The 26084-nt window shown below is 48.2% G+C and overlaps 1 protein-coding gene across 5 annotated transcripts; it reads right to left on the bottom strand.

Moving 5' to 3' along the window:
• Nucleotides 1-972: 972 nt before the first annotated feature.
• On the bottom strand, nt 973-22727 carry MTHFSD (methenyltetrahydrofolate synthetase domain containing). 5 transcript variants are annotated; one of them, XM_075433584.1, is made up of 9 exons: nt 22652-22727; nt 22389-22492; nt 20302-20415; nt 19597-19710; nt 17282-17372; nt 16292-16404; nt 15952-16077; nt 7733-7951; nt 973-1871 (listed from the first exon to the last, which is right to left on the bottom strand). In XM_075433584.1, the coding sequence occupies exons 1-9, from the start codon at nt 22677-22679 to the stop codon at nt 1752-1754; spliced, it is 1029 nt and encodes a 342-aa protein (XP_075289699.1). In that variant the 5' UTR covers nt 22680-22727; the 3' UTR covers nt 973-1751. The 5 variants fall into 5 exon arrangements, with proteins under 5 accessions (XP_075289699.1, XP_075289700.1, XP_075289701.1 ...); XM_075433585.1 differs by lacking the exon at nt 973-1871 and adding an exon at nt 1893-2830; XM_075433586.1 differs by lacking the exon at nt 973-1871 and adding an exon at nt 3323-4776.
• Between the last annotated feature and the right edge of the window lie 3357 nt (nt 22728-26084).

The following is a 26084-nucleotide window of genomic DNA, read 5'->3' as shown; positions in this document are numbered from 1 at the left end:
CGACTTCTTAGCAGGTAAAGGCTCAGATCCATCAGAGTAATTAGGTGCCTGATTTCTCCCTCCAAACCACAAAGTTTGGGACCTGTGTACCCCGGGGGATCGGAGCCACAGTTCTTGGCACTCTTGAAAAGGGGACTTTGATTTTTATGTCACTGAAATGTTTTTTGGAAGACCACGCCTGAACATTTGATCCCTCTCCATGCATGTTTAAAAGCACAACTGCTGCCTGACACCGATCTCTGCAGGAAAAGACAGCGCTGGGGTGCTCCTGGGGGCTTCGTGTTCGCACATCCCTACCAAGAAATCTTCGCCGCTGGGACTCATCCTCAGGAAAAAAATAGTTGATGCAGGTGAGCGTGTGCCTGGCCAAAGGAGAGCCCTCGATGAGCAGGAGACGCCCCGAGTGCCAGCAGCAGCTCTGCAGGCGTGAGCTGATGTTATTCATGGAAACAATTATCAGATTGGCTCAACAAGGGAGGAAAGGCATGCGCTTCAGTTTCTAAGTAACTTTCACTGCCAGTGTTCATCTTGCCCAGTAAGAAACTAAAACCAGGATATTATTGAGGAAAGGCAACAGAAGGAATAAACCTGTTTGTTCTTGAGCTTCTGGGTTGGAGATCTGTCTGTTTGCACAGGCCTATGAAAAGCTCTTTGAGACCAATTCCCATTATCACAGGTTGCTCTGACCCATCAAACTTCTGACAAATGTTTTAAACCCAGTCTTAAAATGAGCCCAGCACCTGCCAGGGAGACGCAGATCCTTCAGAAAACTTCACTGAGGTGGACTGCTGTGCAGCAAATGTGAATCTCCTCTTCCCGGACGCTTCTCGCAGGTCCTCTGAGGGATCCCAAGCAGCCTGCAGGCCACTGGTGCAAGCATCAGGGAGCAAACGACAAGACCAGAGATTGAACAATAATCCCAGAGATCAAACCATCTCTGTTTAATTACACAAAGAGATGTGAGGACATTGGCAGTGCCACTTTAATTCAGTAGTAAATACATGAGCCTGAGCATAGGCTTTTCTTTAAAGCAGCAGGAGTTGAAAGACCCAGAACGGTACAGAAAGTGCAGTTCTGTGGCTCAGCTTCAGGCTAATTACTGAAAAAATAAGCAAACACACCTGGAAAGCAAGATGACAGGGCCTGGAAAGTTTTGCAGGGACTTACAGTACCAAGAGTTCACTCGGAGCAGAACTTGCTCCAGCAACTGTGTTTCTCTGTGGTGGTAACGAAAAGCCGCTGCAGACCAGCTACCCGAGGAACCGCCGCCTTCAGAGAGACGGAAACACCACGCTCCGGAGTCTGAGCAGCGCAGGTGCCTGGAAACACTCTGAAAACACGATATCCCTCCAGAAAAATGTAAGTATTACTCTTGTCTGAACAATTATCCACACAGAAATACTAAGGAGTGGCAGCAATGGATACACTAACGCCTAGAAACGTGGAAGCTTTTGGAGCGTTTAAGGAGGCTCAGCTCAGAAGTGTCTCAGTTTCTGTCTCATGTCTCGTGTCGCAGGGCAGGAGAGCTGCGGTTGACGTCCCTGGACTGGAGGGAGGCTCGTGGGGGTGCCTTGCCTCGAAGGCTCTTCTGGAGCAGGACCTGCGGGATCGCCTGGAGCAGGAGGCCGCGACGCTGCAGCTCTGCGTGGGGAAGCAACACGATCCCCGTCTGCGCCGCCAGGTACCCGTCACACAGAAAAGTCCAAAGGCTCCCACAGTATGGGGGTTTTTTTAGAGCTTTTGATGAGTTTCTAGTCTGTTCTCTGCAGTTGTTTTCTGCAGCGGTAGGAATTACCAGTTGCATCTCGTCTATCGGGAGCCACCTCCGCCTTCATTGTCCCATCTGTAAAACGTGGATGTCGCTGGGGCCGCTGTAAAGATTGACTAGATAGGTCCGTATCCTGAACTCATTTCTCCCAGAGACTTCAGTGGGATGCCCAGCCCAGAACAATGGCAGGATACACGACCCCAAACATTTCTGCAGTGCTTTGAAAGATGAAAAGCGGTGACTTTTATACCTGTGTCAGCGCAGGGGCAGGGAAACATTTCATGATGTTTACAGCAGGCATCACGGACATTACACATGAAAACATGGGAAATGGTGCGCTTTTCTTGTAGGGAGATAATCTTTAATAGATGGCAATGAGGAAATAAAAGTATTTGTACACAACAGCCTACCTCACGGAGGGGTATGTTTGCCCAAGTAACATGGCCACAGCCACAGATGTTTCCTCCAGAGCCAGAACTGCTGCATGGGGCTGTTCCTTCCGAGGAACCAGAATGAGAGAAATCCCAGCACACGCTTTTCCTCCCCCTCCTCACCCCTTGCCGCAGTTGTGGAGAAAAACGCAGCCCCAGTGCTAGATTTTTCAATGGAAACATTCTCCTAAAAAGCATTTGTTTATCTCTTCGGAGCAGTAGAAGACGATGGATGAAAGAAAAAAAACCAAACAGACAGACATGACTTGAAGACAGTATTTAACCATCCCTTTTCCAAGATATTTTATTGGTCTCCAAAGATAATGGGCTAAAGCCTCTGTCCTTACAGCCTGCTTGCTGGGAGGGGACCAGGGACCGATGGGCATGGAGACGCTGGAGGGCTGCCTGGGGACCTGGCTGGGGGACCCAGGAGAGGACGTTACTCTCTTCCCACCCTGACCTCATGGATTTTTTTTTTTCTCTTTTCCTCTCCATGGAAACAAACAATCTCTGACTCTTGTCACTCAGAGAAGTCTACACAGCAACATGGCTTGTTTACTCGCTGTTGTCTTCGGTGGATTGAAGCTGTGTGGCCTTGTCTTTGCTCCAGGAAACGCATGGCCGTAGCTGTCTGCAGGAAAACCCGAACGACTGTACAGTTTTCAGAGCTGAGTGGCACTTAGCCACCTCACTTTTATTGTTAGCAGATTATAATGTTGCCTCACTGCGCTGTGCCACACACCACGCTGTGACTAACATCATTCAACAAAAGAAAATCTCCTCCAAAGTGACCACGTTCCCGAGCCTAACGGGTCTGGTAGAGGTCCCATGCATCCGACACCATTTTCTCTCCGCACCTCTCCCACCAGCGAGGACAGGCAGAGGGCAGAAGCACCCTGGGAAGCTCAGGTCCGTGCTGGATCCCACACCCCCCCAGCCGCCCTCCGAGTGGAGCTGGGTTTGCTGACACTGACCCGTCTCCAGAGCTGCTCAGCATCTTTCCCCACTGAACCCTCAAAAAGAGGGGCATGCAGCAACAACAGCCTAACATGTTTGTGCCATGAAAGGAGCTGGAAAGAATGCACTGAACCACATGACAAGCGAGGACATCAGGCTGCACAGAGAATAGAAAGACTTCATTTTTAATTACTGCTGAACAAAGTTGGCTCAGTAAAGTATTTCCCATTGTACTGCTGAACTTTTCTTCTCATCGCACAGCAGCGAAACGCAGGCTCCTCCGCTGCTGCAAGTGAACTAAAATCAAGTCTGTGTTAGGGATCACTTATTTTCCTATTAAAAGCAGACTACCCATCTATCACCGGCGTTCCAGCCTTTTCTGCAGTGCCCAGGCACTTCTTTGTCATGGTGGGTGTTTTTATCACGAGAGTGTTAAGAAGCAAGCATGCCCCCCTGCCCTTACAGAGAAAGGCCGGGGGTTAAGTGCTTACAGATACCTTCTCCCCCTTGCTCCAGGCGTGAGCGGTCACAGAAAGCCGTCACAGAGAACTGGCCTCAAGCATGGAGGTCTCTGCAGTCCCAGGCGGGTGCTTCAGTCACAGCCAGAAAGAAGGGACATACGGGCTGGTACCCACCCGAGACGAGGCACAAACTACATCCACGTAGACGCAGCCAAGTTCAACCTACGTGCTAACAGTAGGGCCACAACTAAAACATGTACAAAACAAAGAATTATTACTTGAGTAAGGGTTCTCATCTTTAAAGCCTGTTAATTCTGCCTATGAATTCTTCAGGGCACGGACTTTATCGTTTGACTGTCAGTAAAATATCTTGCGTAGTCTTGGTCTGGGCCAACGTAAAACATAAGCAGGCTTCAGTTCCTTGAGTTTCATTACGGGATGAGAGTCCAAGGATTCACTGAAACGTACTGCATTTGAGAGTCTTGGGGAATTAGAGAAAAGTCAGAAGTGATTCATGTATAACTGATGTCTTCCTGAGCATGCAGAGAGCCTGAAACAATAGATCTAAGAGATGCAGACTGCCCCATTCACTTTTTCTTGAAAATCTGCTGTTTCCTCAAGTAGGAACGTGGTCAGCCCACAAGAAAAAATCCACATCATACAGCTGAAGACACCAGAAGGCCATGTAGGCGTGTGCCTTGGGCAGTCTTGCATTATTTAATTAAACAGCCATTTAGCATCTTGCATTGAAATGTCTTTTAGCTAAAGATGAGCAACTTCCCAAGCAGCAGCAAGGGCCCCGTGCTTGCCACTGCTTCCCTTGCTGTGCACAACAGAAATCGCATGGACTTCACAGCTCACAGACTCCCAACTCCTGCTGTGTTGGTACACGATGCAGTTCCGAAAGCAAGAGCTACACCCTCCTCCTGACAGGAAGGCTTACAGAACACCTTTGCTGCAAGTCACACTGCTTTTTTTGCAGAAGGTCAATACTCCAGTTCTTGTTTTCCTTGTGGGAATCCTACAGCAACCCAAAGGCGACTTCTGAGGACGACTGGTTTGCCTCCATGTAAACCCCTTACGACCAAACCTCTGCGGCAGCTCTGAGCTCTGGTGAGCCTTCTGCAGCTTCAGGTTCCATTCTCAGCCCTGCAGGTTGCTGCTCACAAAGCAGAGATGACAGAAATGAACTTGTACCTGCACTCCAGTTGCTGCCAATTCGCTGAAGCTGCTGGTGCAGATGGGTTGCAACAGGCTGCCAAGCTCTGACCTGAAGCAGCCGCTACTTTGAATTAAAAGCATTCTTTAATGACTTTAAGATGGCAAGGCCCAAAAGACCTTGCCGTTTATTAACAACCTGGATCAGAAATGACTACTTAAGCTGGAATTACAATCATCACAGCATCAACATCATTATTCCAGTCCATTCAAAATGCTAATGAATAGTGCATTAGCTTAAGCTTAATTATTTTTCTTCTCAGAGGCTAACTACATTTACATACCTCTGTCCAGTTAATATCTTCTCCCTAGTGTGGTTCGGACTGTTAATTGCCCATTGGGACAGTAAGAAGCTATTCGTAGTACTGTGAAACGTGGCCTCACAATGCGGGACAGGAAAAAGCGACCGGCTGGAAAACTGCGGAGATCTGCCCACCCGGACAGACCGAGCACAGCTCACCCTGGGGCTACACACAGAACCACAACAGCAAGCAGAAAACCATCCCGATGTGCTTGTCCAGACAAAACTGCCCACAGACTGCACGCAGCCTTGAGAGCAAAGCAAGCAAACATAACACATTTACGTGTCTTGTAACATGTAAACGTATCTGCACCGAAACTTCAGATGTTCAGAAAGAAAATAAGGTTGAAGATGAAATTCCTACAAATTTGACCAGAAGAGGCTGGTTCAATCTGCAATGTAATGTTTGAGTGTAAATGTGAAGTTTGAAATGCTGGAAGTTTTCATTGGCAGAGTAACTGCTTTTTAACTGCTAAAGTCACCTGGGTATCTTCACCAAAGCAAGCAGCATTGCAAGAGTGAAAAAGAACACCAAATGATCGTGTTACTTAATTTGCCATCATTTGGAAAGGGAAGGCAGTGATGTGTAATTATTTTTTTGCTTTTCTTTCCTCTACTTTCCAAGCTCATGATGTAATGAGTATGTTTAAGTAGTAACACAACCCCTGACTCTTACCCTTGAAGTACACAACTACTGAAACAAGATGCAGAGGACTCCGCAGTGCTTATGTTTTAATTCAGACTAAGTGATACTGAAAATAATTTTGAGCTGGAGAAAGAGAGCATTTTAGAGCACGACACTTTTTTTTTTTCTCCCAGAAACCTTTCCTTTGTTGATCTTACAAGAAGTTGAAGCAATGCTTTCCTTGAGCCCCTCTGTGCAGAGTATATGATAACGATGAGAACTTTTTGTTTAATACTATATGAAATGTCTGACCCTTGAGGCATAATAACATGCTTAAAACACACTTAACAGTACCCTCTGGCTAAAAAAGGTTTCCAACTCATACTTTAAAAAAAAAAAAAAATATCCATTTAGATGCTTACTTTGACTATGTGCCCAGCATCAATGGCAAAAGTGCTTCTGTTTAGACAGGATGGTTCAGCCAAAATTCAACTTGTTTTTCAGGAATAGGAAACTGAAGAAAATGTAACAAAAGCCCCACCAAATAAACCACCATTTTCCTTTACACCGTAAGTGAACGTCCACACGTGTGCAAATCTCCCTGTTCCAGCTAGCGCTTGACACCACTTTCACAGCGCTGCTGTCTGACCCTCCCCTCTGTCTGATGGTGTGGCTGCAGGAGACCACGCTGGTGGTGACAAAGACACAGCAGGAACAGGCTCTGCTACTATCTCCAGCAACTTTTCAAACAACTCCATACCAGACGAGTCACCCACAAGTTTCGACCGTGGTCTGTCTGCTTTTCATTTCCACTACAACGATTAATATTAATGTAACTTCACAGAGGCAATGAATGGAATCACACGAAATTATAAGAGACAAGATAATTGGGAAAAGCTTCTATTTCTTCGCATCCATGAAAAAGGCACCTGAAGTGTTTCAGGGGAAAAGCAGAGGAGAATACTGGTCTTTACTTTCCCCTGCCAGACCGAAATAAGAAATACAATGTTTACAAAGGGCTGAACTAAAAAAAAACCAAAGCCGAGAAAGCGGCTACCGTTTCTTCCACCTGATGTTAATAGCTATTACTAGAACTCGGTGGCTGAGCCAGTGTTTCCACAGATGTTCTTCAAGAGCACAAAAAGGGCAATCTCCCCCCCGTCCATTTTTATGAAAAATAAGCTGAAAACTCCCAACAGGCAAAACCCATTTTTTAGTAAACAGAATTGTAACCCTTAAGACAGATTTTCTGCAGCTGGTTTTTAAGCTCACGAGTACAAACGTGCAGGCACAACCTTTAGATGACAGAACATAACCACCTCGCTACACGTGGCTGCACACAGCTACCAAGGGCAGGTTTTCGATCCAGCTCTGAGAAATCCACGCACCAAAGGGCAAATCAACCCCCGGCCGAGGAAAACCAAATACACAGAGCGCGGGTACTTTGTGGATAACCGTTTAAAGAAATGGCCCCTCTGTCATCTGACTTGACAAATGCACTTTGCATGTACAGCTGCACAAATGAGGCAGGCAAGTCAGCAGCGAGATGTACGCTTCATCTGTTTGAAAAGTTGGCCTTGCGCTTTGTTGTGCAGCCTGCAGAAATCAGAGGATATACTAATATCCCTGAAAACTTAGGTTGGCTTCACGCCTATTTTTTTCCTCTATTCATATTCATTTCTGACTATTGATTTCCACTTGCCCTTTGTTCCTCTGATTCTTGGCCAGCTCAACTCGCAAAGTATTACCCCCGAGGCTCAGACCTTTCAAAGAGGACACAGCATTCTCTGCGGTTGCTTTATCCTGGTAATCGAGAAAAGCCCTGTGCTGTGCTCCTTGCCAATTCAGTCGTAAAGGAGTTGCATGGAATTCCCTTAAAGCACATTTCAGCTCGCTCACTCTTACGCTGGGAGGTACGTTGCCCACGTACACAGTAGTAATCACACCAGATCCCTCTAATCTGGGACTTACAGAATCACCTTCAACATAATGTTGTCCTGTTTGAGCTGAGCCCGCAGCAGCCTGTGGTCTTGTGTTTTCAGCCATCGCCTTCTCACTTAACGCTGCTGGTGTGCTGGCATCTGCCAAGTCTGAATGTTCATCTTGGAGGGTGACGTCCTTGCCAGTCTGCTTCTCTCTGTATCGGAGACTCTTTAGGATGGGGATTTTTCCCAGCATCTCATAGCTAACCTAAAAAGGAGAAAGACAGATACTATTATGACATTTCTCGTCTTCCAGAAAAAACAATGACCATCAGGACTCATTTGTGCCATTAAAAAAAGAGAGGAACCTTATTACACTGCTACCATCCAGAGTGCCAGAGCATTCAAAATGTTACTAATTGCTGGCCTGATTCTGAAGTTGCTCCCTAAATACACACTGCAGGACAAAAATAAACATTAGTTACTCTTTCAGCAAGCAGCACAATGTAGATCCAGCAGGAAAACCAAAACCAAACTCAGAACTACTCGATTTTGACATTTATTTATCAGGGTGCTTTCAGATTCGCATTCTCATTGTTATCCCTTAATATTTGCTTTGACCGAGGGCCTGTGCTCTTGCTCTGGCAGAACTTTACATGCCACAGTTCATCAGACCACCAGGCACTGTCGCTCTGCAGACCTCTTTGCGCTCTTTTCCCCCAAAACAGGATATCCCGTAGGCTGGGTCACACAAGGGGGAGGGACGATGGTGTGAAGTTTGAGCTTAAGGGAGCATGCCTTGTAGCGGGGCTCCTAGGAGTGTGGGCCCAGCTGGAGGCACGTTCTCTGGTTGTGGCACATCACCACAGCCTCCCCTCTTGTCATCTGACTTCAGGCGCCACCCGCAGCTACTCATCAGATCCCACACCAGTCTGCGGGGTTGGATCGCAGAACAGAGGAGCAACGGGGCACTGTACTTCAAAACTATGAACACTCAATCCCTTCCATCCATCTCCAGTTCCCAAGCAGCTTTTCTGCAAGGGCTCTTCCTCTCAGCAGCTGAACCCTATCCATCTCAGGCATGAGATGCCCCAGGCTGCACTCAGTGACTGGCAGGAAACGCAGTGGTTCCCGGGCTAATGTGGTCTAGCGCTTGGCTTGCAGACTGCAGTTGGAAGGAGGAATAATTTGTACTTGGCTGCTGGACAAGCAGAACATCCATCAACAAAAAGATCCAATTCTTCAGTTTAGGGAGCAAAACAGAGCCTAGGGAAGCGATGCCTCAGCTAGCAGAGACCCAAGCTAGTAGCCCTCACAGTGTGAGCACGCCGCTCTCGCAGGGCCCTGCACCCAAGCGTACGAGCCACCACTTCTCAGCAGGTTCTGCTGGACTAGCACCGGCGTACCCTGCCTAGAATATGCCTGCAATGTCCCAGCTCAGATCCCTCTCATCTCAGAGCCCCCGAATCCCTGCTTCGACAGTTACAGAGTGAGTTTGGATCTGGCTGCACCACTTAAAGCCTAAAATTTACAGATCTGTAGGAGAGTAACCCAGCTCTGAAGTGACTCGAGTAAAACTGAAGACGGAGCGGGGACAAAGTTAGGTTTAGGTAACAGGAAAGCCAATCAACAGCTTCCCAGGGCTCCTCTTCTGAGGAGCAAATATGCAAGTTTTATTTCAGGCTGCAATTAAATAACAATAAAATTTACATAAAGCCTGTCCTAGCTCTGTCTTGTTATCCTAGCTCTACCTTGTTAATACAAAACCAAACAGCAGAACAGGACTAACCAGTATGGGCAGAGGCCACCTCCATTCTGCCACACTGCAGACGCAGCGTCCAGGTGTTTGGGATCAGGCCCTTTAAACAAGCAAACTTTATGACCGAGAACAATTTCTGAATGAACCTGTCCCGATCTGGCAGCCAGCACAGAGCGGCAAGGACTTCCTCTGGGGCTCTGGGAGCCCCCGCACTCTGAAAGGTACATGCCATTTTCAGATTTTGAAGAGTTGTTGCTCTGTGGATTCCTGGACTGATTTGTCTTTCTCCGCCAAGAATTCAGATTGCTGTGTTTAACAGCAGACTCCCCTTCCCTGGGCGATACAACACCAAACCAATGGCTGAAGCCATCTTATTTTGTTTTTACTGGCCAACAATTAGGAACATTTGTTGTCCTCTGTCAAATCTCTATGTGAAATGTAAGCTTTATGCTAATTAACCCAAACAGGAAAAACATTTTTTTATCCTCATGCAGCTAATCACTCCTGGGCCCAAAGCACAAACTCAACCTCTTACCAAGTGTACATGCAGTTCCTTTCACCCTGAAATTAAACTCAGTTCCCAAGGCATGGACTGGGCGCTTAGTTAGAAAGATCAACGCTACCCACTTTGTAGATTCAGGGAATCAACGAGATGGGCACCGAGAGGATCATCTCAGGAACTTCCCAGTCTTTCCAGGGCAAATGGAGGAGAAGAGTTAGATAATCCAAGGGCCAGCATACTCCTTCAGAGACTTCAACTGGCCAGGCTTCAGCACGGCCTCTCCTCTCGCTACACTGACCAGCAGTTTTTGGCCTCTGCTTGGAGATCTTTGCGCTGCCATCTCAGGCTCCCTGCAGACTCTGGAAGATGTAGCCACAACAGCATACACATCTTTGTAAGGGCTATGAACTAGTTACATACAAAAGCTGAAGTTCTGCTCATCAATACCACCCCACAGGGCAAACCTATCATTACATTCAGCCCTCTGTGGAGGTAACAGTACCTCAGCAGAGGCAGTTCCTTTGGCACTCAGATTCGTTTGCAACAGAAAACACTCTGTAAAAAAACCTACATTAGATGAGTTCTGACACTGTCACCCGACGTCTTTCTGCCACAACAGAGAGTGGATTTACCTTGAGGGCTGTTTTCCCTGGGGTCTAGGAGAATCTTTGAGCTGGGTGAAGGCTTTCAAGCCCTTCCCTATTTTTCCCCACTTTTGTCTCAAGGAAAGGCAGAAATTCAGTTTGGGATTTCAGAGTTTCAGTTCAACAAACCAATCCACTACCTTTTTTGGGGTGCATGGGGTGAGAGCCAAAAGGCCAAAGGGGGCAGTGGGTGGCAGAGGAGAGGAAAAAGCTCGCTCTGCTCTGTTGCAAAATAGCATACAAAAGAACTCTGTGGTAGTACAATGTGTTGCTAATTAGGATCATGCAAAAAGTTTCTTTTGTCTTGTGAGCTGTGGAGGATTGCAATGATTTATTTTCACGTGGAGAGAGGCCAAAGATATTCCTCCTCTCTTTCAAACAAGCTGCACGTTTCTTGGTCCTGTGCCGGCTGGTCACTCCTCCCTAGCCTTGCCCACTGCTCTAGGCTGAGCCAGGATGCATGGGGCTTGGGTTCTGCCCCAAGCCTGGTTGATCCCATCATGCAGACCCAGGCAAACCCAGTGGCAGAAGCTTCTTCCCTTGCTCTCCCCATCCCTATAAAGTCAAGGCCAAACCATTTATTGATGTTTGTAAACTTTGTATTGAGTGTTGGGATTTAGCTAAATGATTGGCTTTGGCAGTGAAGTCAGCTAAGCAGTTTCCTATTATCCCTTGACCAGCAATTCCCAGGCCACTTCACTACTTCAGCCCTCTGGGGTTGGCCAAAAGAAGTGCTTGTGGGTCTGTGCTATAAACTCAGTAACTGAAGTGATTCAGGTTAAAAATAACTCTACCAAAGGCAATTAATCATTTAACAATCCCGCCTACTCCCTGCCATAGCTGGGAGAGCCTTGGGGAAAGAGGACAGTAGGGTAGATGAATTCTTCTGGCACACAATTACCGGGCTATGGGAAAGGAGCTTAGCAGGGAAACGTGGCCCCTTTCTGACAGTAACCTGCAGAAAACAGTCTCGGACGCTGACTGCCAGGACAAATCTCCCAGCACTTAACCCCGAGCATCCACTCTTACGACACCTGGTTTGGTCCCAAAACAACACAGTGGCAGATGGACTTCTGCAACGTCTCTGCTGGAACATCGGGGCTCTCTTCAACCTCCGTCATTCCAGAACGGTGAACGTAGCCACTTTCAATATTTTGCTGGGGAAAATGAAAGCTGTGTTTGTCCTCTGACAGAATGAGTAATGCTGACCCCTGATACAGCGCAGGCCAAGCCAAACACCACTTCGATTTCCCTGGCAGCAGAGGCGGTGCAGTTCTGGTGTATGGCAGACGAGGGAAGGATAGCTACGGACTGGACAGCACGCTAGGTCTGCTGTTTAATTCTGCTTCACACAGCCGCCCATCTGCATACACCAACTGACACAAGAACACAGGGCTCAGATGCAGACAGATGCTGCTGCTGCCCCGCCGTGGAAGGCTGCGAACAAGACCAAATAATATTTGGTGCAGCAGATCCACCAGCCCTTCCAAGCACTGAGGCTGGCAGGCAGAAGGTGTTTGAAAGATTCATCTTTGCCCACCCTAAGGGACATCTGACCCTAGATTCCCCATGAAGGCCCCCAGGACAGAGCCCACTTCTCGTGTTGTCTCCTGAATCAGCTGCTTGGACTGCTCAGGACTGCTGAGCTCACAAGGGTTTAAAGCACAGACAAAGCCAAGACAGCTGGAACGGGCCAGCACAGCCGAACATTTTATCATTCATTTGCACAAAATGTCCAAATATGTGCACGCAATCCGAGGGCATATTTCTGGGAGCTGGCAGCCCACAAAGTCTGCTAGTGTCCCTCAGGAGGAACTTATGCAACCCACATTTGGAATCCATCAGCAAAAACTGATTCCATGGACTCTGCAGCAAGGGTCAGATTTGCAAAGGTGTTGAGAAGTTTAACCACGCGTGGAAGCACGCCCTGCTCACACTGTCCCTCCAAAAAACAAAAACCAACCCCTTGGCTAAACTAACAGCAATTTTCTTCTGATGGCAACACTGTGTCTTTGCTGAAGGTTTTGCCAGCCTGAATGTGTTAACTTTTCGAGCTTTAAAACAATATTATTTTACTTTCCAAATAGTCTGTTACAGACCCAAACCAAAAGCTGTTTGTTGTCAGATAGTTTCCATCTCTGCCACTGTGTACTAAACTCTTTCAACATTAGACCCAGGGATTCCCCCCAGTTCGTTTTGCAAAAAATTGTTTGCTACTTCTATAAAATTCTCATCAAAAGAATGATTAAAGAAACAGAAGGAAATGTCTGTTAGAATCTAGTGATTTTTTTCCACCAACTACTCTCATTTCCCTCTTCATGACCCCAAACATTTTAATTGGTCTGTATCGTTTCAATTTAAAATAAGCACAGCACAAATAACTTCATAATTGTGACAAATATAATAGACAGCGTCGCAGATAAAGATCACAGCTACCCATACAAAATACTAAATGAGAAAGTAAGTCGTTTCATGAATTTAGAGTTCCCAGAAACAATGGGTTTGATTTGCAAGACCGATGAAGCCAAACAATTCTCCACTGGCATCCAAATAAAGTTTTCCAGAGCGTCCAGCTCTCAGCAGCTCTCGCTGTCCTCGAAGAGCACGTACTGATTTTTCAAATCCCTGAACTCAGACACAGGAAACTTACCCGTATGCAGACTCCAGTACTGCCTTTGAATTTAGAAGTGTTTCTGGAGTGCCTAGCACTGATTTTGATAATGCTTTTTTGGTATTAATGATATTGTAGCTCTCATACTTCCTTGGAAGTCTTTACATCAGCGTTTCTCTGACAAAAATCACAGCAAGTAACTCACATCTTCCTGTTCGGAAAAACACACTACCTCAACAGCAAGAAATAGCTCAGCTGGAAATTTTGTACTGAGAAGAACTGCAAGGAGGCAACCGAGGGCAAGTCCTGCCAATTACCCCAAGGAGTGAATCACTCACAGAGTAACACCTATTCACCCCGTCCCCCTGTCCGACACACTACTTCCTTCCTACATAGCACACAATGAACAAAAACACTCCAGGAAAATGCGGTACCTCTTTCAGCACAGAAATCTAGCCTGGAGACACGCATTCTGTTTGCTGCATAAGTACCTTCTTACCTCTTGGTAAGACTGAGTGTATGTATTAATGGCTATTTATCCTAACAGCTTCAGGAAAGCACATCCTTTACAATAAAGGTGTTTGCAAACATGGGATTACAGCTAAGCATTAATTTAAGCTCTTAAATCACTGTCTTGGCTTGGTCCAGCCGTGTTCCTGAAGGATGGACATTTTTGTAATGTATTTTACACACCACACATCTCAACAATCACATTAAGCTACTTTCTGTTGACAAAACGCCACACTTAGAAGCGAGTTATTTATTTACTCACTACCTCTCGATTCATTTAGTTTTGCTCTGAGGAACAGGAATGCACTGGCAAAGCCAGGATTTGAAGGAGAAAAGGATGTAGAGAAAAGAATAGAAGCAGCCAGGAAAAGTCAAAGGACAAACACTTTAATAATCCGTATCAAATCCTGCATGGTTAACAGCCTGTTGATTAACTAGACCTCCCACCTCCAAGACCCTCTGTTCAAGAGCTGATCATGCAGGGACCACCACAACCACAAGCATAAATATATACCAGTCACTCAGCTCCCTGTGAAAGCATAATGCCAATTTCTTTCTTCTTCATAAAGCAGTTTTAGGTGTTAAATTTACATTCAAATAAATGTTCAGTCATATGATGTGCTCTGTTCTCAGTGAAAGCTGCAGAAAATTCAACAGGAGCTGTATTTTTCAGACAACACCACTAATGTAGATATTACTACAGAAAAGAAGTTTCACTGTCTCATGCAAACCGGCTAAAAGCGTGCCACGAGCTTCAGACACGACTCTACTAAGCATCTCCTCAAGCTTTAGACATAAGCACAAAGGAGCTGTGGCAAATACTTCATTAGTTTACGAAGCGTATATTCTAACACTGACTTTGGTATTTTCTCTAAAAACCAAAGAAATGCAAAGGTAACATCACTTCTGATACATCGCTTGGGACCAACTGACTTACGAGTGGCAAAAGTTGCACCAAATTCAACAGCCCCCGCAAGAGACTGTGTTCCCCAGACCTTTGAAAAACGTTGCAGCTAAGGGGAATCAGACAGAAAAAAAGGTGAAAAAAAAGTGTTAGCAAAGCCCTTTACTGCGACTGAAGTCTGACACTAAGACAGACAGACTGTGATCAAAAGTATGTTGGCAAGATGGATGGAGCACAAGGGGTAGGCCTTCAAAATAATTACATTCAATAATATACTAAAAAAAAGCGATTCAAAAATAATTCAATGGAAAAAATGCACCAGTACAGACAGAGCTTTTATTTATTTATTTATAACCTCAAATCCTCAACCACGGGCAGAGTAAAATACTCTCCCACCATAGGAATAAAAATAGTACTGGCTAGAATTGTTTGCTGTAGATACATTACCTTAACAAATTTAACTCTTTAATAATAATTCCTCCGTGGTTTCTGCAAGACCCTGGTGTACTGTTCCTCATTTCAGCTTTCCTGCTGTTACTCAGTCATGCAGGATTGTGTCTGCTCCCTGACTGAATGATTTTAGGAATGAAAATCTAATGACAAGTTTTCCCAGCATGAACTTCCAGTAAAACAATTCACTGAATGCTTTTCTGAAACCATTTGTGAAGCTGTTACAGTTTCTCACAATCTTGGGGAGCAGGCCAAACCCATAAAACAATATTTATCAATAAATAAAAATTCATGATTTAAAGCAGTATAAAGTCACTACTACTCCACCTGAAAATGAGCTCCAGCCATAAATTCATTTATCCTTTCAAAGCTAATCCCACACACCCACCACGTACACAGCAACGTGCCAGCCACCAGGCCACGCTCCCCTCTCCCAACCAGAGCAGCACACGTTCCACCCGCTCCGCACGGCCCGATGCCACCAAGCGCTCTCTGCGGCGCTGCTTCCAGAAAACCAACAGGGCCCATTCCAGTGAGCCTGGAGGAATAAAACACATGAGGTGGAGAAGCCCCCCAGCTTACACAGACTATTCTACCACAAACTACTACAAGAACTAAGTCTACCCTAAAAATCTACGAGCGATGTTTCCAGTGACTCTCAACATATAATCCATTTGATGCAGCAACCTCAGCTTCAATAACACATTTCTCCTCCTCACCACTACCACTCAAAAAGGATGAACACATACGCTGTTTTGTTTCATCTGACAAACACATTTGCTCCTTTTCCAAGTATTTCTAATACAAAAATGTGATTATATGTAAAAATGGGGGACTTATCTATAGAATGGCCGTAACAGTAAGCCACTGTTAGCAGAGGTAACTTGCCTTACGCCATATTATTCCCTGAGGTTTCGGTCGTTTGCAGTTAGTCTTGATAGTTCTTGTTGGAGTAAGTATATAATCCACAGTTAAATCATGATCATCAAGAAGCTCTTCTGCTATGTCAACCACCTACAAGGAACAAGTGATTTGGTAAACAGTTAAAAACAAATTCACTAAAATTGCATGCCATTCCTGATGTCTTGCAACACATGATAAGCTGTCAGTGACAGCGGAAACACAGTGAAGCTGCTACACCAACATAACTGCAAGTCTCTTCTTCAGACATACCATCCAGTATCACACAGTTCCGACTCGTCACTTGAGAGTGGATATTTTAACTCACCTGGCAGTCATGCACAACAGTAACCACAGGAGTATCCTCCTGCACTGCGCCCATTGACACCATCATTGCGTATTCCATGTCTGCGTAACCTTCCCCTTTTCCAATCCTCCAGCCTGAAACACACAAAAGCAAACAGTGACAGGAAACACAGACACAGCAGAGTGGAAAGGCTGGTAACTGTCAAAAGCAGGCAATTGCACTAAGCAGTCTTCAACAGACAAACCAAGCACACAGCTGAAACTTGGGAAAAATTCAGATCAACATCTCTCACAGAATGCAACTTTCCTTCTAATCAGCACTGCAATTAAAATAAAACATTAGTTTCAACGAGGTCCTAAAGCATCCCAGGAGCTTCCCATTCAGAATAAACCAAATTTAGCCCAGTTCAGTTGACATACGAGTCTATTTACCTCATTGTAATTGGAACCCTCTATTCATGTCAAACATAAGTTAACTTCACGTGGGTAAAGAGCAGTCTGGGACACACACAAAAAGCATGTTATTTTTCAGCAATGGATAAAGTCAGTGGAAAATTTTTCACCACCAGCAGGTCTTCAGAATACTAGAAAATGCAAAATCTGGTCTCCACATAGGTACTGAATCAGCAGCTGTAACACATGCTCTTTCACACACACCCTGTGAGAGCAGGGCAGATCCTCTGAACAGGGAGCCCTCTGATTCTTTTAAAAGAAGAAAAAAAAATCCTTGCCTGAATAGTTGTACTGAAGGCCAAAACACTGGCCAGCACGCTCTAAACCACACCGCTCTGCCCACTGAATGGCAGGGTGGCATTGTTGTAGAGCAGGCACCGATTCTTCCTGGCTGGCTGGGTCAGTGACTTGTCACACAGAAGAGACAGAACTCACGACTGAAATTCAGTTCCAAAGACACGTTGGGGTCTGCCAAAAGGAGCACGCAGCGCAGCCTACTGACACTGCGGACTGCGACTTAAGACCCTCCTCTTGAAAAGCTTACACGGCTTTCTCTTACCTTTTTCAGAGACAGCCACTGATCCTACAACAACCAAGTCCACTCGTGCTTTCCCGTCAAGGCCTACAGGCACACTGTATTCTTTTATACCCTGCAAGAAAAACGTAATTTTTGGTTCACAGAGTGCAGTCTTCCAACCAGTGAGGCAGAAATCCAGAGTATTTTGATAAATCCAAGAAACTCCCCACGTTTTAAAGTGTTTTTTTTCCATGTATAGCCAAGCTGTACATGTCTGGAAAGTTATTCTCTAGGGGATCCTAGAATACATTCCCTACTACAGTGACAAGCATTTTGGCACACTTCAAGGAGAGCTAAGGGGGGTGGGCACTTTTCTAAGCAAGGTTACTTATTTAGGATCAAAAACTCTTATTTTCAAACCCCTCACTGGACATCTATTTCTAAAAATGAGGGCAAATGATACTTCCTGCCCTATTACTACTACTACCTTAAAAGTCATAACATGTAAATTCACGTCCATGAGGAATACCAGAGCACTACAAATTCTTAAATTCACCCTCACCAAGTTAATTTCGACACAGACAGCTACAGCATAAAGATGTTAAGTTTCTTGTCTGAAGTCACACAAAATGCTTTACTGAAGCGCAACGAAGTACACAAGCTGGATCACTCTCCGTTTCATACTGCATCCACTTCACTGCCAGTTTCTCCATAAAAGCCCCTTCCAAAGCTGCCTAGGTGTTCCCTGAGACTACATTCCTCAACACTTCGCTGCCTGATCATCGTTCAGGATGTGCCACTGCCATGTTAAGCTATCTTTCCCAAAAGCTTTTATCTCAGACAGTAACGAAAAGAAAAACGAGCTGTTCCTGACAAGTGGAAGGAAAAACCTTACACAGCCCTCTAATCCATTTTTTTCTTCCCCTCTCTCCCCCCTCATTCCCACTCGCCCGTCTTCAGGCTCCTCTCTAAAGAGCATATCCTAACAAAATTCTGCCCAGAGCTGCAGAAATTAAAAAGTGTTTACTTGGGCTCTCATAGATCAGAGGTTTAAAACTTTCAGAAATGTATCTTCTGATTTATTCACTCTTAACACATATGTACAGCGTATCATAAATCCTCCTCACCCCAGTTCAACTTTGTGCTAAGTTCATCCTCACAATAAAAAGCCAAACATTTTTCTGCATAGAGCACAAACCCAAAAAGATCAGTGATTTGTGGCTGACTATCAGTAATAATGCTCATTATCCACTTCACAGCAGTGTGGTAAGAATTGTTTGCACAGTGCTTTGTAAATATAAACTGCTAATAGCATTCAGTCATTAGCAGGCCTCGCTGGAGGAAAAACCAGACACATGGTGGTAAGATCAGAGATCAGATACGAGCCCTGAAGCAGGTCAAGAGAAAGGTCTCTTGCAAAAGTGCTCTTCAACCCTGCAAAGCTTCATTAGTTAATGACCTTAATACAACTTCCAACAAAGACAGTCGCTACTAATTACCATCCATTTACAACCCTCAGCTGTATACGGGATTGCTGTAGAACTTTATTGCCTTTAGCAGGAGGTAAAGAACGAAATAAACCTACACAGCTGGCCTATTCATTCTGTACACGTCGCGTTCTCACAAGACCCGGCGGTTTCCCCGCCGCAGGACGGCGGCTGCGCAGCACGGCGGCTCGCCACCAGAGGGCAGCCGCGCACCGCACCGCCAGCCAAAGCTGCCAGCGGGCGGCTGTACCCGGGGCCGATGCGCACCGCGGAAGGAACGGCTCTTTAGACCCTTTAGATTCTGAAAGAACTGATCTTTCCTGGTCTGTAAAACCTCATATTTGAACGTCTCTTTAGACCTTTCAGATTCTGAAAGAACTGATCTTTCCTGGTCTGTAAAACCTCATATTTGAACATCTCTTTAGACCCTTCAGATTCTGAAAGAACTGATCTTTCCTGGTCTGTAAAACCTCATATTTAATTGACCAAATTATGCAAAAACTGTAAACACTAAAACATTCCTCATAGGGTTTCACTAGCTCAAAACTGCAGAAGAATATAGGAGTACTATTCCTTAGAAACCTAAAGATACGTCACCTATGAAGTCGCTGATAATGTTCCAAATAGCATTCATAAATTAGCGATACCATTCTGCTAATAAAATATAGCAAAAAGACTAAACTTCCTCATTATTTAAGTAACAGCAACAACAACAAAATATTAATGGTGGATGTGCACACAAAACCAGGAATAGCATACTAGCAGAACAGTGCTTTAGGTAGCACCTTGTTTTCCGACCTCTAGCTGGACTACCACAACACAACACTCTTCTACAAGTTAATTTAGGCCTCCCCCATTTTTCATTCCTACCTGAGACGTAGCACATACTCGCAGGATCTCCTTAGTTGCACCTGAAGGTGGAACAATCTTATTGAACAGCCCAGTTCTCAGACGTGGTGTTGGAACCAACAAAGTCTTCCTTGCCTGTGTAACAAAATAAGTTCTCCCATTAAAAACAGGTGGGCTCATTTTACACCAAAGAAATACTCTTACTGTCCCATAGGTCTCCATGTGGTCAGTCACCTTATTTGCTATAGTCAGCACTGTTGATCACGTAGTGCTTGCAGATGAATCCCCTCCAGTACAGCAAAATTCCAGACACGATCTTATTTAAGATACAGATGGCAAGACATATCTATTGGTCTACAGTGCATGTCCACAAATGAGCTACACAGAAACGCCAGTGACCAAACGTAGGTCTGAGGCAAGTCTGTCACACGTCCATCTGGTGAGAAACGGAAGGCACCCCGAGGCAAGGCCACCTCATGTCTTTTGGGGAGTAAGAATACGACGACAGTGAAACAGCTGTTGCTCTGCAGAAACATTAATTTCCCCAAACCCTACCTGCACCTTTGCCATTTGCCAAAGAGGCAGAGACATCCTCACACGCACAACCTCAGGCGGCTCAGGACCGGTAACGGTCCTGCTGGAGAATGGCAGGCACTGACCACGAGACGCTGCCCAGCGCTGCGCTCTGCCCCGCTCTCCTCCTCAGGGGTGCAAAGGTGCTGTTACCTGCAGCGCAGCTAGCCGAACACCTTCTAGAGGTTTGTCAGGATCCACTTTAATTTCACGTGCTCTGTCGAACACATCCAGCTCTTTAAGAGAGCAGCAAGCCTGGTGAGAGCCCTGCATGAAGAAAAGAATCAAGAGAGAACACGTTCACTTACTTCCAGCGTTAGAAAGCGAGCGTTCTTCTGGGGAGCATCGGGATTTATTTTTACAACACTGGCAGCTTTGAACTCCTGTAAGCCCAGCAGCCTTGTCGCAGCATGGGAGGCACCCTGTTTCCGTAAGATATCAGTGCATCACCAAGGAGTTCACAGCAGAGATGGGCAATTTACAGTCCTCCCTCCATCCCACAGAGAGGCTGATTTCCCAGATTTTAAAAGTGAGGGATACATTGCTAATTTTGCAATGTTCTCCATGGGAAACTCTCACACAGTAACAGATGCTGAGCGCTTGACTAAAATGCTGCAGGCCTGAAAAAAAAGAGGGGATCCACTCCCTCACTTTGCCCGACTTCACCCCCATTCACACCTAACTGAAAGCTGGAGACCAGTCTCCCTTTTTAGGCGGTGAACACAAGCAGATTCCTTTAAACACCAGCCGTCGTCAGAGATTCTGTCCGGCGGAGGCTTTCTGGACAAGGCTTTCTCTTTACAGAGACTCCACTGCACTCAGAAGATTCACTTCTTAACTGAGCAAGGTGCTCACGCTTAACAGAGCACACACTTCCCCTGTAACTTCATCTCTGATATCCCTTTGTGGAAGGGCGCGATAAAGCCTCAGGCTTCCTCCACCTGCTTCAGGGCCTGCTTTACCTCAGTGCCAAACAAAGGCAGAATGCTTCCGACAGTCCCTTGAGCAAAAGCAAAGCCAACCTCCTAATGCTGCTCATGGGCCAAAACACCCAACGCACATCCCCACAACGCTGTTTTGGTCAACACTTCTTCAACATACGGCAGATACACGGCCGCACACTTTGAGCTTGGATTAAAACAGACGGACGGTAAAGCGGTGGCCTGAGTAGCTGAATACTTGGAAGCCCTCGTATTTCTTCCTCCCACCCATCAAACCTGGGATACAATGAAGCCAGAGCAGAAGGAAGGGTTGTCCCACCACTGCCCACCAACACTCTGCCAGCTGTACCTTGGCCACCATTCACATTTCAGCAGCGCACTGTGTGTTCCTAGGCTAAGTCCTACAAGATGGGTGACCTCAGCTTTCCATCCCAACAGACCTGCTGATGGCCCTGGAGAGTAACACCCAGTTCCGAGTGCCTCAGTTTCCCCCTCCATAAATATCACAGAATGGCAGGGGTTGGAAGAGACATCTGGGGATCATCCAGCCCAACCCCCTGCCCAAGCAGGGTCACCCACAGCAGGCTGCACAGCACCGCGGCCAGGCGGGTCTGGAATATCTCCAGAGAAGGAGACTCCACAGCCCCCCTGGGCAGCCTGGGCCAGGGCTCCGTCACCCTCAGAGGGAAGAAGTTCTTCCTCGGGTTCAGCTGGAGCTTCCTCTGCTTCAGTTTGTGCCCATTGCCCCTTGTCCTGTCGCTGGGCACCACTGGAAAGAGTCTGGCCCCGTCCTCCTGACCCCCACCCTGCAGATATTTAGAGGCATTTCGAAGGTCCCCTCTCAGCCTTCTCTTCTCCAGGCTGAACAAGCCCAGCTCCCTCAGCCTCTCCTCGAAGCAGAGATGCTCCAGTACCCTCACCATCCTCGCAGCCCTGCGCTGGACTCTCTCCAGTAGCTCCTGGTCTTTCTCGAACTGGGGAGCCCAGCACGGGACGCAGTTTATCCACCTCACAAGCCGGCTTTGCATCCCCTGGTTAAAAGGCAGCAACCCCCCGCCGCGCCTCGCCAGGCGGAGGCAGCCGCGTTTCTGCACTCGCCGGGGGGGATCTCCGCGCGCTGCCTGCGCCGCGGTGGCTCTGTCCGAGCTCCGCCAAGCCCCGCCGCCACGCACCGGCCGCGGACGGGCGGCTCACGGCCGCCTCTCGGAGGGCAGCCGGGGGACGGGGGGGCCCTGCCGGCCCGGGGCTGCGGGAGGAGGAAGGAAGCGGCCCAGTCCCGCAGCCGGGTCTCCGCCGTACCTTGAAGTTGGGGATGCGGCCGCGCACGGGCCGCGGGAAGGCGGCCAGGCCGCTGGCCTCCAGGTAGGCCCAGACCTTCTCCCGGACGTCCTGCTTGGAGGCACCTGGCGGAAGGCAGGGCGGAAGGCAGGGCTGTAGGCGGGCGGGCCGCTGAGGGGGGAGCGCTGCAGCCCCAGCCCCAGCCCCGCCGCCCCCGGCCCCTCAGCCGCAACGGCCGCGCTCGCGCACCCTCCCGCCCCGCCCTCCCCGCGCGCGCCGCTCACCCGCGCGCAGCCGCACCCCCCCCTCCATCACCGGCGCGAGCGGCAGCGGGGAGGGGAGAGGAGGAGCCTCCGCCTTCGCCCCGCCCCTCCCGTACGCGATGGCGGCGGCGCGGAGGGGTCAAAAAGCCTCGAAGGCGAAACGGCGGTGGCGGCGTGGGGATTGCATGTTCCCCCCCCGGGGACGGGGCACCGGGCGGGAGCTGCGTGAGCTGAGGAGAAACGCAGCCCCCCGCAAGGCGCGGGCCCGGCTGCGGGGCGGGGCGGGGCGAGGGGCCGAGCGCCGCCGGCCCGCCCGCCGTTAAGGGCGGAAAGGGGCGCGCCCGCGCCGCGAGGCACCCCCGCGGTGACAGGGACTGTGTTTCCCTCTGCTTTATGCAGGATAAACTCCCAAATCCGTCATTTTTCCGCTTAGAATTGGCCGTTAGCGAAGGCAGCAATGCGCAGCCTCCCGGCGAGCGCCCGGCCCTGCCGGCCCCGCGTAGCGCGCCTGGCTGCCGCGGGCCGCACAGCCGATGGCTGGCGGGCGCGGTTCGTTACCCGCAGAACCGATTTATCATTTATGGGGCGAACGTGTCTGACGGCCGCCCCGAGGAGAGGGAGGGGCTGGGGTCCCGGTGTTGCGGGGCGGAGCGGGGTGGGAGCGATGGGGCGGAGGTTTGTGGCGGGGAAGGGGGGAAATGGCTTTGGGGTTTGGGTTCCGATCTGCGCGGCTTGGGCGCTGCTGGGACGCGTCCACCGCCAGAGCCGCCCGAAGCGCAGAACGAACGCAGACGCTCTGCTCTGGCCGGATGCAGATGTGGCCGGGCAGATGCAAACGCCTTCTCCCTCTGCGGCTGCTGCTGGGTGCTGAGCTGGTTTTTTTTCACAGAGCAAAGCAAAGGCCAGGGCTCCGCTGGGTTCGGGAGTCTTCCCCCCTCCAACTCTGCGTGCTTTTCAAACCCGGTTTAATATCAAGGTATCGGGCTAAGCGCTGCGGAGCAGCTGCGGGGGGGCTGAGGCTTCGCCTTCCCGCCAAAGTCCCTCATAAGCATTCAGAGAAAGTGCCTCAAGCCCTGGTTCTGCAATGGGGTGCCTTTAGGAAGAGCCTTTTCACTGCCTCGGAGTGCTGCTGGAGCCAGTGGGAATCCGTCCAGGCATAACAGACCACCCATGTGGAGCTGGGCCTAAATGTTTGAAGCTCATTCCTCCGCTTCCTACTCACGGAAAACTCCCAGCGACTTTGATATCTCTGCAGGGAGTTCAGGATCGGGCCTTTGGTGAGCAGTTCATGACCCCTCTGTAACTCAGCATCACGATTTTCTCTCCTGGCCCGTGAGTGCCGGTGCTGCCCGTCTGCCCGCTGTCACCCAAAATCGCCACGCTGCAGCTCGTGGGACTTGTTTCCGCTCCAGCATGCTCTCTGCCTCCTCCCCTTTGAGGAAGGGAAAGTGAGTGAGGTGGCAACGGTGCTGTTAATTAGTACATTAACAGCCAAGGGAGGCTGAGATCCTACCAGACCACCTACATCTCCCTCCGACCTCCATGCACCACGCTCGGTAAAGCTGTTCCTTGCGTGGATCTGGCTTCCAAAAAAGAGGACCAGAGCTGGCTTCCTAGAAATCAGCGTAGTTTGCCTTAAGCAAACGGGGAGTCGGCTAATGGGTGATGTCTCTTCTGCTGGTTCAGTTCTCTGCTTTGATTCTACAGGTCTGAAACTTGCTCCAATTACTTTTCCAGGGTCTCTTCTGTTCATGCGTGCTGCACCCTTTGCATCAGCTCTAGCAGCCTGATGCGGCTCGTACGGATGCTGCTGGAGAGCCTCTCCTCAGCGGGAAGCAGACAGGGCCACCGATGTCCTTATAAATGGAATTACAAGGTGCCTAGTAATGGATTCTAGTATCCATTTTACCAAACTGAATAAAGTACTCTAGTGAAGGAGGTTAAAAAAGGGTCCTGGGCTTTCATACGCAAGACAAAACGCAGCTCGTGCTTGAAACACCCGCGATCTGTGAAAACACCTCGGGAAAGGGAGTGCCGGATCAGTGCAAACCCTGTGAACAACGCAGAGAGAAACTCCTTGTGCTGCGGGGGTCATTCCTCTGAAGCGCAGGCTGAGCACACAAGGGCAGCCGCAGAAAACAGACAAAACGCACCCAAAGAGGAGCGCTAAACTAGCGATATTGCTCTGCTTGTTCTTCAGTACTGAAAATTAAGAATAGGGTACGCATTTTAAAGGCAACCGTTTTAAACGAGGTTTTCATTCATGTAGCGTGTTGGGTGGCTACTAGAAACCGGCCTCTTGGACCACTGTGAAATGGGTTTCCGTGTGTGAATAAACAGTGCATGGCCCAACTTCTGTGCTTACAAAACAACCCGGCAGAGGAGGCAAATGGGGGCAGGTGGGGCTGGCCTGGCCTGTCTGAGCCCCGCGACGTCGTCTGCTGCTGGAAAATCAGTGGGGCTTGTGCCAGACCCCGCAGCCAGCGCTGGGTGCCCTCTCCTGCGGCGGTCACCAGTACAGGCGCAGAACTGGTGAAAGGGCGCAACACTACGTGTGGCAGTGGGTCTGGGTGCTGGACTGGTGGCACTCTTCACATTGCTAAAACGTAGTTTTTCCTTTTTCCTTTTTCCTATTTTTTTCCTTTTTCTTTTCTTTTTCTTTTTCTTTTCTTTTCCTTTTTCTTTTCTTTTCCTTTTTCTTTTTTTCTTTTTCTTTTTTTTCCTTTTTCTTTTTTCCTTTTTTTCCTTTTTCTTTTTTTCCTTTTTCTTTTTTTTTCCTTTTTCCTTTCCCCCCTCTTTCTCCCTTTCCTGCTCTCCTTCTCTTTCTCTTTCTCTCTTTCAGTTTCCCTCTTTCCTTCTTTCTTCCTCTCTTTCTCTCCTTCCTTCTTGTCTTTCTTTTCTTTCTTTCCTTCTTTCACCCTTCCTTCTCTCTATTTCTTTCTCTCTTTCCTGCTCTCCTCTCTTTCTCTGTTTCCTTCTTTGCTTCTATCTTCCTCTCTCTCTTTCCTTCTTGTCTTTCTTTCTTTTCCTTCCTTCTCTTTCTCTCTCGCTCTTTCACTTTCCTTCTTTCTCTTTTTTCTTTCTTTATTCTTTTCTCTCTCTTTCCTCCCCTCTCTGTTCTTTCCTTCCTTCTTTTTCTCCTTCTCTTTCTTCCTCTCTATCTCTCTCGCTTTCTTTCTCTCTCTTCCTGCCGCTCTCCTGCGTTCCTTCTCTCTCGTTCCCATTCCCCGTTCTCTTTCACACGCTTCTTGCTCACTCTTTTTTGCCCGTTCCCTCCCTCGCCCTCTGTTTCTCTGACCCTCTGTCGCGTTTTTCCCCTCTCCTCCTTCCCCCCGTCTCTCCCTCTCTGTCCTCTTGTCCCCTTCTCCCCCGCCCGTTACTCCCGCACAACCGGGGCCCCGGCCCGGGCAGCCGGTACCGCCGCGCTGCCGGTGCGCCGGTGCAAGGCCCCCGG

This window comes from Opisthocomus hoazin, chromosome 12 (assembly GCF_030867145.1).
Source record: "Opisthocomus hoazin isolate bOpiHoa1 chromosome 12, bOpiHoa1.hap1, whole genome shotgun sequence".
NCBI lineage: Eukaryota > Metazoa > Chordata > Aves > Opisthocomiformes > Opisthocomidae > Opisthocomus > Opisthocomus hoazin.
The sequence above is the reverse complement of the archived record's forward strand: the minus strand, read 5'-3'. Positions and strand labels throughout refer to the sequence as shown.

Bases quoted from the DNA above. Each gene is read 5' to 3' on its own strand.
- MTHFSD (XM_075433582.1), bottom strand. From the start codon at position 22,679: ATGGAGGGGGGGGTGCGGCTGCGCGCGG. The intron at 17,373-19,596 runs GTAGGAATGAAA...TTTTTCTTGCAG, and splicing joins GAGTATGTGCTACGTCTCAG to GGTATAAAAGAATACAGTGT. The intron at 16,405-17,281 runs GTAAGAGAAAGC...TGTGTGTTTCAG, and splicing joins AGTGGCTGTCTCTGAAAAAG to GCTGGAGGATTGGAAAAGGG.